The following is a 14,705-nucleotide window of genomic DNA, read 5'->3' on the forward strand; positions in this document are numbered from 1 at the left end:
CTTTTCATAAGCAGTTTGTGCATCACGGTGAAGGTGACTGCAGAAAACAATATGGCGTCCAAGGCAATGGCTCGGATGCTCGGTGTAAGCTTGTTTTAAATATAAAGCGAAAATGGAAATGAATTTTATGGATAATTTCCTTCAATCTGATATTTTATAACTTTTTTGATTGTTTGAGAAGTCAATAAAGTTAACAACATTTTCATGTTCTTTGTAGAAATCATCATGGGGTGTTGTGCAGAGGAACTTTTCTGCCACTGCTTCAAGGGCAGCGACCCAGGTAAACAAATCTGTTTAGAATACTGTAAATCTTAATGAAAAGGAATAAAATACGGAAAGAAACTCAAAATCTGAGGAGAAGAGGAAAACACTCATTGAATATGAAATCAAAATGCACCCTTGTGCTTGGGTCTTGAACATATGAATACACATGTATCTAACCCTATGCATATGTAAATAGCCAACAAGGTCGGAAGCTTAAATTGGCGGTGATTCACCTCGCTTATTTACAGGCTGAAGTTCTGTTAAGAAGTAAGACTTACAAGTTACTGTATCTTTACCTGTAAGGTGTATCTAACAATATAGCTAACTAGCAGTGTAAAAGCCTCGCATGTGGCAAGTAAACTGTCATTTTAACTTTTTTTCTGTCAACCATCTTAACCTGCCCTGAATTGATCTTGAAATGATTCATGCGAAGTGAAATTGATGCTTTCCAGGAAATTCAAGGTTATGATTGATTGATTGATTGAATATTGTTTTATGTCCTCATGAGAATATTTCACTCATATGGAGACATCACCACTGCCGGTGAAGGGCTGCAAAATTTAGGCCTATGCTCGGTGCTTATGGCCATTGAGCAGGGAGGGATCTTTATCGTGCCACACCTGCTGTGACACAGGATCTTGGTTTTTGCGGTCTCATCCAAAGGACTGCCCCATTTAGTCGCCTCTTGCAATGGGCAAGGGGTTACTGAGAACCTATTCTAACCCGGATCCCCACGGGATTGTTATTTATATATACTATTGGGTACATGCTATTAGGATATACATTCATAATTTAGAATATACCTTTCTCCATCTGCATTTTCCACCCACTTAATTTGTTCTTAAGTGGAGGACATGAATTCCCTGTGAATTGCCTTTTTTCTTATTTGTTGTTCAATGTTGTGTTTGGACATATTCCTTATTGTAACTTACAAATGAAGTCAAATTAATTCAGAGTAGATCAGTTTTATTTCTTGCAGAATTTAGGCCTGTAAAATGTAAATAAGCGAGTTGAATCAACACCATTTTAAGCTTCCAACCTTATTGGTTATTTACACATGTATAAGGTTAAATGTGTATTGATATTTTAAGATTTCATTCGAAGATAGATTGTGATAAAAGTAATTTTAAAAAATGACATTATTTCCTCAGGGCTAGGTAAGTCTTTGGCAGCATTGAACATTTTTACAAGCAGACAACCATGCGTGTCTAGCTAATTTTACAGCGAGTTTCAAACACTTGTGTTTGGATCTTGGCCAATTGAAAAGCACAGACTTATTTGGTCATACTGTATATAAAGCAGTTATTTTCCAAATGTAGAGCTGTGTAACAATTTGCATTATCTTTTTTTTCATATTCTTTATTCAATCTCTCTTTAATTCCTTCACAATAGATGACAGTACGAGATGCCTTGAATTCGGCCATGGATGAAGAGATTGCCAGGGATGATAAGGTTTTCTTGTTGGGAGAAGAAGTGGCGCTGTATGATGGTGCCTACAAGGTGAAGTGGTGGTTTAAGTTTTTTGAGTTTAAGAATAGTACTTGGAATAAGTCAGTATATGTCCTTTTGTTGCATATTTAACATCTTTTATAGTAAAATTTAATGATCTTAGATGTTGCAAGCCCATGGGAATGCAAACGTTAACATGAGTTTCTGAGACTTCACAATTTCAGACAATTACATGAAAGAAGTTTGCAATTCTGCTGATTAAGTGTGCTCTTAGTATACAGGATTGATTTCATCACCATTTAGAAGATTGTTTGTTTTACATGTACATCCCGTCGAGAATTTTTCACTCATATTGAGACATCACCAGCTGTAGGTGAAGTACCTCAAATTTAGACGGATGCTTGGTGCTCAGGGTGGTAGCAGTGGAGGTTCTTTATCCTGCCAATGCCTGCTGCGACACAGGACCTCCGCTTTAAAGGTCATATCCTTAAGACCCGTGATTCTCACTTCTGAATGCTGAGCTTTTGGCAAAGGAGCAATCACCACTTATTTTAACAATTTAGGTTTGATGCAGCCATGGCACTAGCGGGGTGCAAGCTCCTGGTTACAAAGCGATCGCTCTGCCATTGAGCTACTGTGACTGATTCATTTAGAAGAAATATATTCAGAAGTTTGTTTTTTTCCAGGTGTCTAGAGGCCTTCATGCCAAATTTGGAGACAAACGAGTGATAGACACGCCCATCACCGAGGTAAACATTATCCTGATATCAAACAGCAATTTAAAGTGTATTAAATTTTCTTGGTAAGATATACACTACCCACCATAAATCAGTCTACACACATGCTTTTTACAAATTTTGGCATGAAATATATTCAATATAATTAAAAAGAGCTGAATTCACCCTGTATAACTTTCAATCTATCTCTCATTAAAATAATCAGTTAAGTGTACAGTTTCAATATATATATGTGAAATAACTATGGATATTCAATATTTTTGGCATAGCCTGTTAAATTGTGATATTGATTTATTTAAGGTGAAAAATCAAAGGGTCTTATAAAAGTACACATCAAATACACAGTAATTTGTATTAGCAATTAGTTTGAAATGGTTTCAAGTGAAGATTTGCATATTATCTCTTTTTAGAGAATTCAGCACATGGATGTAGTAATTGGACCGTTCATATGTGAATGAGTGTGTGTAACACTAAGGTTGTAAACACTCTAAAGACCACATTTTTTTCTCAATCAATTTGTAGCTTAGTTATCAAGAAAGGAAGAACCCTATTGATTTGGGTTAAAGGTCAAGATCACTTCGGGACTTAATAGAAAAAGGTTGTAAACAAGCATTGTGAAGGGGATGCCCTACCTTATGAACATGACAGAGCTCTTGTTCATTCAATTACATGTACATCAAATCCTATTCAGAAGGATCTACTTACCTTGTATAAAGTGACAGTTTACACTCTAACTGCTTCAACGCATTACTGTATATTGTATAAGAGGGGTAGGAATTACCTTCCTTTCTTAATTAGAGGTTGATATGTTAATTAGTTTGTACTTCTTGGGGAATGAATATTACTTTATTATCACAAGATGTGCAGTGTATTATCTTTGTGAATGTGCAATACATGCACATTTTTACTGTGGATGTGTGATGCATAACTTATTGACACTATAAACATGAGACGCACTGTTTCATGCAGAATGATATCTTTTGATTTCTTAAATTTTTAGCTCACCTGAACCGAAGGTTCAAGTGAGCTATTCTGATCACATTTTGTCCGGTGTCCGTCTGTGTGTCTGTCTGTAAACTTTTCACATTTTCGACTTCTTCTCCAGAACCACTGGGCCAATTTCAACCAAACTTGGCCAAAAGCATCCTTTGGTGAAGGGCTTTCAAGTTTGTTCAAATGAAGGGCCATGTCCCTTTCAAAGGGGAGATAATCACAAAAATGCAAAAATAGGGTGGGGTCATTTAAAAATCTTCTTCTCAAGAACCACTCGGCCAGAAGAGCTGAAATTTACCTGAAAGCTTCCTGACATATTGCAGATTCAAGTTTGTTCAAATCATGGCCCCTGGGGATAGGATGGGGCCCCAAGGGGGGATCAAAGTTTTGCACACAAATATATAGGGAAAAACTTTTAAAATCTTCTTCTCAAGAACCACTAAGCCAGAAAAGCTGAGATTTACAAGAAAGCTTCCTGACATAATGTAGATTCAAGTTTGTTCAAATCATGGGCGCCTGGGGTTGGATGGGGCCACAATAGGGGATCAAAGTTTTACATACAAATATATAGGAAAAATCTTTAAAAATCTTCTTCTCAAGAACCACTAAGCCAGAAAAGCTGATTTTTACATGAAAACTTTCTGACATAGTGCAGATTCAAGTTTGTTCAAATCATGGCCCCCGGGGATAAGATGGGGCCCCAAGGGGTGGATCAAAGTTTTACACACAAATATATGGGGAAAAACTTTAAAAATCTTCTTCTCAAGAACCACTAAGCCAGAAAAGCTGAGATTTACATGAAAGCTTCCTGACATAATGCAGATTCAAGTTTGTTCAAATCATGGGCCCTGGGGGTTGGATGGGGCCACAATAGGGGATCAAAGTTTTACATACAAATATATAGGAAAAATCTTTAAAAATCTTCTTCTCAAGAACCACTAAGCCAGAAAAGCTGATTTTTACATGAAAACTTTCTGACATAGTGCAGATTCAAGTTTGTTCAAATCATGGCCCCAGGGGATAAGATGGGGCCCCAAGGGTGGATCAAAGTTTTACACACAAATATATAGGGAAAATCTTTAAAAATCTTCTTCTCAAGAATAGCAAAGCTGTGATTAATCATATTTATATGGAAGCATCTTCAGGTAGTTAAATTCAAGTTTGTTCAAGTCATGCCCCCAGGGGGTAGGGAGGGGCCACAATAGGGGTTCAAAGTTTGACATTGAAATATTTAAAAAAATATATGTTCAAAAATCTTCATCTCAAGAAGAGCATAGTAATGATTAGTCATTTTAATGTAAAAATTATCAGGTAGTGCAGATTAAAATTTGTGGAATTCATGGTCCCCTGGCGAAGGTTGGGGCCACATAGAAGATCGATTTTTTTTTTTTTTTTTTACATGGGAATATATAAGGAGGAGTGTTTAAGAAATTTTACATGGGAATATATAGGAAAAAATGTAGATAAATTTTCAATTTTTTCTGCTCTTGTTAATTTTGCATCCAAATAAATGTAGTGATATAATTTCATTTTTGTCTTCATTTATAAATTAAGAAGAAGAAAACTCGCCGTCGATTCCTTTTGAACAACTTGGTGAATATCATTAATCTTGGCACCAAAAATCTTTGACTGAAGGGCATTCAATTGTTATAATTACACACTTAATGCACATATTTACGTGTATGACCCCCTATTGATTTTCTGGTCACACCTGCCATGTTGGGTTTAAAACATAAACACTCTTTTCTCAGGTGAGCGATGTGGCCCATGGGCCTCTTGTTTTTTACAACTAGCCCTTGTACATATGTATCATGATACTTAATTTCCCATTCAAGAAGGATAAAAACAGCCATGATTTTCTTTCTGTCTCATTTTGCTTTATGCTTGTTTCCTCACCTGATCAAGTGTGCTTCTTTGATAATTTTTTTATTGTTTTTCTTTGTTAACTTCTCCCATTTTCAAATTCTTCTCCAGAACCTTGGGGACAATTTCAACCAAAACATGATACAAAGTGTTCTTTGGTGAAAGGGATTCAGGTTTATGTAAAGGAATATACTCCATGGAAATGGGGGGGGGGGGGGGGGGGGGGGATATTCTTCAACTTCTCAAAAGTAATTTTACTAGAAAAGCTAGAACTTGTAATAAAACAGCTTCCTTTGATTTATAATGTAGATAAAAGTTTATTCAAATCATGATCCCTACACCAGGTTGGGGCCACAATAGGGGTTTTGAAGTTTTTCATAGAAATACATTAGAAAAATCTTTAAAAGTCTGGGACCAGTTGCACAAAAGTTAGTTAAGTTTAACTGACAGTTAACTTCAAGTTAATGCTATATAAATGTTCAAGTTAATGGCAAGTTAACTGTTAGTTAAAGTTAACTAACCTTTGTTCAACTGGGTCTGAAGAAACAATAGGTGTCTTATTTATATGCAAGCATCCTTATGTAGTGTAGGATCAAGTTAATAGGAAACACAGCCACAATAGGGTTTTCTAGTTTTACTCTAAGTGGTCCATACTCGTGAGTTTTTATGTTGGTATGAGCAAGGTGACACAGGTGAGCATCGTGGGCCATGGCCCCATTTGTTTTTTTGTTTTTTTTAAAAGAGTGTTTCTATAATCAGAAGGTTAACAAGAATTCTAATTCGTAAAGAATTCTTGTGTAACAATGGATGTTATCTACGTGTATGTAAAAAATAGAAACGCAACATATTGTTAGAATTCGACTGAAAATCGCCGTCTCTAGGGTATTATAAAACTGAGGTGTTTAGGGAATAATTCACGTGATCTTGAATTCAGAACAATGATGGAAAGCACAAGTTTTGTTGAATTCTAGAGGTTTAGAAATTGTGATGTACTTGCTTACTCCAAACACAAATTTGACACTTTTATTAACATATGTACATTTATCAAGACTTCATTGTATTCAAAATTTAAATATTTTTCTTACAGAGTGGCTTTGCAGGCTTAGCAGTAGGAGCAGCCATGGTATGTGACAATATTTTCTTTTGATTTAAACATTGATTTTTGTGTATGCTTTTACATGTATAGAGTATTTTCAAACTGTTGAAAAACCTACATACAACTTATGAAAAGTGAAATAAATGTTTCATTATGTCATATAAGCCTACTTTTGATATTTTCATTCATAAATGAATTGTAAATGAAAATTACAGGCTCTGAAGTGAATATTAACTACATATCCTGGGTAAACAAGTAAATGAATGATATTCTGTATGTTTCTGCAGGCAGGACTTAAACCAATTTGTGAATTCATGACCTTCAACTTTTCCATGCAAGCAATAGACCAGGTAAAATGATTCATTTTATAGTTTTACTGTGCCCCTGTAATCAGGTAAAATGATTCATTTATAGTTTTACCGTGCCCCCGTAATCAGGTAAAATGATTCATTTATAGTTTTACCGTGCCCCCGTAATCAGGTAAAATGATTCATTTTATAGTTTTACCATGCCCCCGTAATCAGGTAAAATGATTCATTTTATAGTTTTACTGTGCCTCCATAATCAGGTAAAATGATTCATTTTATAGTTTTACCGTGCCCCCGTAATCAGGTAAAATGATTCATTTATAGTTTTAACGTGCCCCCGTAATCAGGTAAAATGATTCATTTATAGCTTTACCATGCCCCCGTAATCAGGTAAAATGATTCATTTTATAGTTTTACTGTGCCTCCGTAATTGGAGATTCAGGGACATGTAGTGTTTGGTCTACCTGTTTGTTAGACATCTGTTTATCTGTAAAAACTTTGACCTTGGCTATAGCTTTTGAATGAACTGTGATAGGGCTTTCATATTTCATATCTGTATTTCTTGTGATAAGACCTTTCTTTTAGTATCAAAATTTTTGACAATGTGACCCTCAGCTTGGAGTTTTACCTACTTTTGAAAAAAAAAAAATTAAACTTATAAATTTATGCCATTGCTTTTGAATGGACACTGATAGGGCTTTCATATTTCACTTGTATATTCCTTGGGATAATGCCATTCTTTGGGTACAATAATGACTTTGCTGCTGTATGGGAGCGTCAGTGTTTCACAAACACATCTTGTTTCATCCTATAGTCTCAATGAGATTTCTGTACTTGCATTAAAAAGGGGGGAAAAGAGAAGCTATGAATTCAACTCTTGAGATCAAATTCAATTGATTTAAATGCCCCCACTTTGAATTGACTAGGTCATCTAGTTTTACCCCTATATCCTTTTAGCATCTGTCATAGTAGTTTTCCAGACTTTTGCAATATGCTTTCAGGCATGGGATGAGTATTAGTATGTACTAAGTGGTAAAATTATGCTGAAGTTATTCCAATTGTCTCACTTTCAGCAGAGTAATCAGTCTTTGAACTCGAAAGAAAATTTCCTAAACATCACAGTTTTCTAACGTTTTTGGCTATTGACTTGGCATTTGTGTTGAATCAACACATCTATTTTATTTTAGCTTCAACTAATCCCTTCATGTAAAATGATCAATGCTGGTCAGTAACCCAGTATATTATGTTAATTAGCCACAAGAGGAGTTCAAGATTTTAAACAAGAGTATTTAGAAAAATTTCTTGAAAATCAAGAACTATAAGGATATTATATGCATAATTATCAAGCATCCTATTACAGTCCACTCCACTTATATTAAAATCGGTTATATTGAATTATCTGTTATATTGAAGTTAAAATAAATCCCCCAGTAGCACTTTTTGTGTAGTTCAGCATTGGTTGTATTGAACTTGGGATATAATGAACAATGCTGGTCGGTCCCCTGAATTTCATTATATCCGGAGTAGACTGTATAATGATGGTGTATACCGTGATTCTGGGTACATAGCAGAGGAATAAGTGAGATCGAATGATTTACTTACATGAGAATAGCAATTGCTCAGGTGAACAGTGTCTGTAGATTTATAAGGAAGATGAAATGGATCTAACCGTTACTTGTTTATCATAAAAAGATGAAGTGTCTGTAAATTAAGGAAGATCAGAGGAATAGGCAGTTACATGTACAATGTTGATATTTATCAGATATTTATTTCTAAACCACTATCTTTTTTGACAGGTTATCAACTCAGCAGCCAAAACCTTCTACATGTCTGCAGGAATGGTAAGTTTTTACTTTTCTTGATTTGAACATTATTGTGTAAAGACAGGATGAGAAACAAAGTCTTCTGTACACTTTCTATGGAGGTCACTTTGATATTAAGATCATGGACTGTTGAATTGAAATGGACACCTTTGACAAAAATTCTAAACATTAAATATTAAATCTATTTTTCTCATATATATACATTGTAGTATAATGTGCATGATGAAAGGGAAGTTGATAGTCATATTTATACACATGTAGACATACAGTAATAGAGTATACATTTAATTTTTATCTTAATACAGATGGTTTCTTCAATAATTCTGAAGTTGATAAGTCCAATAATTCCTTCTGTAAATGAGTGCATCAATAACTGATTCTTATGTGTGAAGCTAAAATGAAATGACGATAACATTCTGAACAGATTATAATGTCAGTGTTTTGATGATGCCCAGGTACTGGTGCCTATAACATTCAGATAATAATGTCAGTGTTTTGATGATACTTAGGTACCGGTGCCTATAACATTCAGATAATAGTGTCAGTGTTTTGATGATGCCTAGGTACCGGTGCCTATAACATTCAGATAATAATGTCATTGTTTTGATGATGCCTAGGTACCGGTGCCTATAACATTCAGATAATAGTGTCAGTGTTTTGATGATGCCTAGGTACCGGTGCCTATAACATTCAGATAATAATGTCAGTGTTTTGATGATGCCTAGGTACCGGTGCCTATAACATTCAGATAATAATGTCATTGTTTTGATGATGCCTAGGTACCGGTGCCTATAACGTTCCGTGGCCCTAATGGAGCAGCAGCGGGCGTAGCAGCACAACATTCTCAGTGTTTCGCTTCGTGGTACAGTCACTGCCCAGGATTGAAAGTTGTCTCCCCTTTCAGTCCGGAAGACTGCCGAGGATTGCTCAAGTCAGCCATTCGTGACCCAAACCCAGGTAAACACCACACATGAAATCAGGTTTGTGGAAAACTTTTATTCAGCAAAGTTGATAGACTTCTTCTGAAGTTTGTTTTGTTGTTAGAAAGTGGAAGTCCAGATGAAAAAAAAAAGTGTTCAGCATTTTTTTTTTTATGTAAAGTGTCATTGAATCCAAACAGGAGGCAGCTTGTTTCCTAAACCTCAGCCTCGGTTTTGGATTTCTCTCATTATGTGTGTTGATGACTTGCATTCCTTACTTTGCAGTGGTGGTTTTGGAGAATGAGATTATGTATGGGTCCACTTTTGAAATCTCAGATGAAGCTCTATCACCCGATTTTCTCATACCTATAGGAAAGAGTAAAATAGAGAGGGAAGGTAAGGCTTCTGATGGCAGCTGGTATATATCTACAATTTATGAGTAAATTCTGCAGGAAAAAGGGATTTATATTCCGGTAAAATAATCCAGATTCTATACCAATTGATGACTGTAAATTCCTTATTTTACGCGAGTACGTAATATGACAAAATGACTCGTATATGTTGAATTGCTGGAGCATGAATTCGCCTGTCGTCTGTTAATCAAAAGTTCTTACATGTATTTTAGCAACAGAAAATAAAGAGCGAATTATCTTATTTTGCAAGCGATGCCTCTAGTGAAATTATGAGATAATAAATTGCTCTCGCATATTTAGGAATCTAGTATGGTACTTGGGTAAAATGGAAATACTGCCTATCCAAGAAAAGTGTTATTTTCCTCATTTTCAGTGTTTTAATTTTCAAATTGCCTGCAGCTCGATTGAAATATATATCAGCAGCAACTGCCATTAATTGTTAATGTAAGATGAACATGTAAATTTCATGTATAGACAATTTAAATTTAAAGTAAATAAAAGAAAAAGAGCATGTATTGTGACCATTTATTTACAGCGGTAGTCTATTTTGACAGGAAAACATGTAACCTTAGTGGCACACTCACGATATGTTGGACATTGTTTAGAGGCAGCAAATGAATTGGCCGGGATTGGAATAGAGGCAGAGGTAAAATTTGTGATTGTCAGTGTTGAAGGAAATAGGATACCTACATGCATGCAACCTCAGTGTCAATGTTTAAAATGATTCAAATTTTTAAATAGAAATCTAAAAATACTAATTTTTGGCAAAATTAAATATAAAAAAGTGTCTGTTACATTTAATTTTAGGTAATTAACCTGAGAACTCTCAGGCCAATGGATGATGCCCCGATTATTCAGTCAGTCATCAAAACCAATCACCTTGTGACTGTGGAAGGGGGCTGGCCACAGTGCGGGATAGGGGCAGAGGTCTGCGCTCGAATTATAGAAAGTGAGTCTTGATGATAGTTACATGTATCTGCAATGAATAAATGCCCAAGCATGTGTATTTACTGCTGCTCAACGACATATGTTATGTCTAAGAAAATTTGACATGTTTTAGGTATGACTAACAAAGTTGATAGAAGTTATTGTCATATGAGTTGGTCACAAATGCACTTGTTTCAAAATGAATTGAGTACATAAGCTTACTCTGATGAATGTGAGCAAGTGTACTAGTTCACATGAAGCAATACTAAAGGAGTGTGAACGTACAGGGGAATGCTAGTTCCATCAGTCTGCAGAAACCCTTTTATTAAAACAAGATTCTCTATGTCACAATGCTCACTGAAACAACTGTCAGTTCCCTCATAATCACACACAGGGTATTATGTCATAATCACACACAGGGTATTATGTCATAATCACACACAGGGTATTATGTCATAATCACACACAGGGTATTATGTCATAATCACACACATGGTATTATGTCATAATCACACACAGGGTATTATGTCATAATCACACAGGGTATTATGTCATAATCACACACAGGGTATTATGTCGTGACAGTCTGACGAACATAATCACACACAGGGTATTATGTTGTGCCGTGACAGTCTGACTAACATAATCACACACAGGGTATTATGTCATAATCACACACAGGGTATTATGTTGTGACAGTCTGACGAACATAATCACACACAGGGTATTATGTTGTGCCGTGACAGTCTGACTAACATAATCACACACAGGGTATTATGTCATAATCACACACAGGGTATTATGTCATAATCACACACAGGGTATTATGTTGTGACAGTCTGACTAACATAATCACACACAGGGTATTATGTCGTGACAGTCTGACTAACATAATCACACACAGGGTATTATGTCGTGACAGTCTAACTAATATTTGCCTTGAAATGGGAATGAACCACATCCATAATTTGCCGTGAGGAGGCATTTAGAAATTCTTTACTGATAAATTGACACCGAGTCTGACAACATTTGACATGTGAAGACACAATAAAATTATCTTGCCATGTGTGATAGATGTACATGTAGTTTGAAACTTCTTGAAAGATTTGTTCCAATCGCTTTTATGTGAGTTTTCTGCTTCTTGACAAAATTTTGTTGGACCAATATTTTGCATGTTAATTTCATCAATATATTCAGTTAATAATATATATTCTTCATTTATTACTATTTTCCATAGGATTAAAGTGTCCGCTTTTATGAGATTGAAGGTATATAACTTTTGTTTGCTATGGCAAATTATAATAGCGGTATCAAAAATCTTTCAGGTCCAGCGTTCAACTATCTTGATGCACCAGTGATGAGAGTTACTGGTGCGGATGTACCAACACCGTATGCAAAGACATTAGAAGATAACTCGTTCCCTCAGGTTTTCAACATTGTGAATACAGTTAAAAGGTCTCTCAATGTGTCTTGACAGAGTGGAGATTTGTAGATGCGTAAATTGATGTAATGTGATAAACAGTTTTGTTTTTTATGGATTCGTATATTATTTGATTCCCTTAGACATCTTGTCTAGTACTGTTAAGTTTTTGAAAATAATACCGGTATGTATATTTATAAATTAGCAATGGCTATAACCACATTTTTAGGTATCTCAAGCTATATTTCAAGTGTCATATTTCAATTTTCACTGTAAAATTTAATACTCGTGTGAAAAGAGGTGCTTCAGATCATAAGTATTTAAAGTATAAAGTTTATTTTGAGTGATCAGTGAAAGAAAGAAAAATTAGGGTTAGAGAATTTTCATGAATCGTGATGGAATTAAATTTCATTGATGGATGTAACATTGTATAGCCATTCAAGTGTTAAAACACATATCTTTTTTTTTGTTTACCATTGTAGTATATTTACTAACTGAAATTTTGATATACTGTGCAATTGAAATACTGTGGCTTCATATTACTTTTTGTGGGCATCAAATTTTTTCATGATCTGAAAAAATGAATTTGAAATTAGGGGGAAAAAATGTAATGTTAGAACTGAAAAGTTGCGGCTTGTACTTACCATGTTACATGAGGTCATGAATAGCTACAATGTGTCCTTTCCTCTGAGATTCTGAAATTCAACCTTTCCATCATTAATCAATAGAAACACATGATTTGGTCCTGCTTTACATCATATACAAACAACAGATTTTGGTGTTCATTGATTATTGAGGAAAACACAGTAGCTGCTTTGGTAGGTATTTTTAAGTAGTTTTTTTCCCTTGAACTTATTTTCCATGTAAATTCATGAAATTTAAAACCTCCACATGAAAATATTAAAGATTGTTGTGAATAATTTTAATACGTATACATTTGTATAGGTGAATGAATTCAAAATGTTCGCGAAATTGTGGAAATTAGTATTCTAAAGTATGTGATTTTCAGTAAACTAGTGTTTGATATTGATGTACAAAAATATGAGCAAATTGTCCACCAGTATGTTGACCAGTAAAATTATGTAATGTTGATGTGAATCGATAATATGTCAATCAAAAGAAACTGCTGCCGTAGAATAAAGGACTGTTTTATAAAATGATGTAATGAAGACTTGGAATGGGTACAACATGTCAATTTCATATGCATGTATTGTTAAGGAAAATATGTTGCTGGATTATGTTGTTTTTAAGAAAGAGCTGCCAGTCAATGTATGTACGAGTTATTTTGATGTTGAAAAGATCTGCTCGTTTTTGACACAGTACAACTGACAATGCTGTTCTGGAAAAACTGATGGTACATGTATACATGACAAACAACGTTTAAAATCAGCTTACTTTTCACAATAACATTTCAGTGGTTTATGGGTAACTTTTCTGACAATGCCCAAGTATTATTGATATTGAATCTCCACAAAAGTTTTGTATTTATCATGGTTTGAGGAGTTTGTGCTCTCTCTCTATATATTTTATGATACAAGCTTAAATGTAAGATGTAGAAAATTTGTATTGATAGTATATTTAAAATTTATTAGAATTGGGTTTACATGCCAATAAACGGTGACATTGCACAATGGTTTTTGTTTATGAATAAGACAATCCATGCTTTACAGCCGAGAGGTCTGTCACACTCTCAATGTTGGTGGTGTTGTCCGTAAGAAGTTTGAATTACTGGAGATACAAAAACTGGAGAAAAATATTTTGCCCCTTACGAGCCTAATAACTATATTAATTCCCGTTAAAAACTATTTTGATAAACGCTTTCTAGAACTTCACCACCACCTCTGAATTAAAACATGCTGTAAACGTACAGGTATGAGAGATTGCATTATTATACACCCATCTTTAGACGGGAGGCATTCTACTACAGCAATGTCTGTACGCCCGGGGTTTTCTGTATCTAATTTTATTTCTCTGTCACATATCAAGTTGAAACTTGCTATGTAGCCTCTTTGTGGGTCATTCTAGATCATGTTATAATTTTGATCCATTTCGACCTCTCTTGCATGAGTTTTTCTCCTTTATTTGAAAATTAATGTTATAGGGAGGGTACATAGTTTGTCTGGCTAACTCCTCCTACAGTGATTGAATGAGGACCTTATTTTACAGGGTGCTTATATGGGTATGGAAAATGTGCATGTGGCAAGGATTTTGATTTTCTTTAATTTTTGACAAAATTACTCTTTGTTGAACTTATTCAGTTTTTAGGAAATATTGCAAAGTGAGTGCATTTGTTCTTTTAACTCCTCTCACAGTTTTAAAGCTATCTGGCCTTTGTCCAAATAATAATGATAATAATAACTTGAAGATATGCGTATTGCAATGGTTTTGCTTCTCAATATGTTGATGTCTTGTTGAGGGAGGTATGAGAATGATATTGAGCTGATGTAATAAATTTTGCATAAATTCTTGCAAATGTACATTTTATTGTTATA

At 34.8% G+C, this 14,705-nt stretch overlaps 1 protein-coding gene across 1 annotated transcript; it reads left to right on the top strand.

Annotated features, from left to right (window-relative positions):
* Positions 1 to 30: 30 nt before the first annotated feature.
* Positions 31 to 13,841, top strand: LOC125654998 (pyruvate dehydrogenase E1 component subunit beta, mitochondrial-like). Its single transcript, XM_048885106.2, has 12 exons — positions 31 to 84; positions 218 to 280; positions 1,657 to 1,764; positions 2,400 to 2,462; positions 6,394 to 6,429; positions 6,690 to 6,752; positions 8,507 to 8,551; positions 9,313 to 9,490; positions 9,739 to 9,849; positions 10,421 to 10,512; positions 10,674 to 10,815; positions 12,119 to 13,841. Exons 1-12 carry the CDS (start codon positions 52 to 54, stop codon positions 12,265 to 12,267), a joined length of 1,083 nt encoding a protein of 360 aa, XP_048741063.1. The 5' UTR covers positions 31 to 51; the 3' UTR covers positions 12,268 to 13,841.
* The last annotated feature ends 864 nt before the right edge of the window (positions 13,842 to 14,705 follow it).

This window comes from Ostrea edulis, chromosome 7 (genome assembly GCF_947568905.1).
Source record: "Ostrea edulis chromosome 7, xbOstEdul1.1, whole genome shotgun sequence".
Classification (NCBI taxonomy): Eukaryota; Metazoa; Mollusca; class Bivalvia; order Ostreida; family Ostreidae; genus Ostrea; species Ostrea edulis.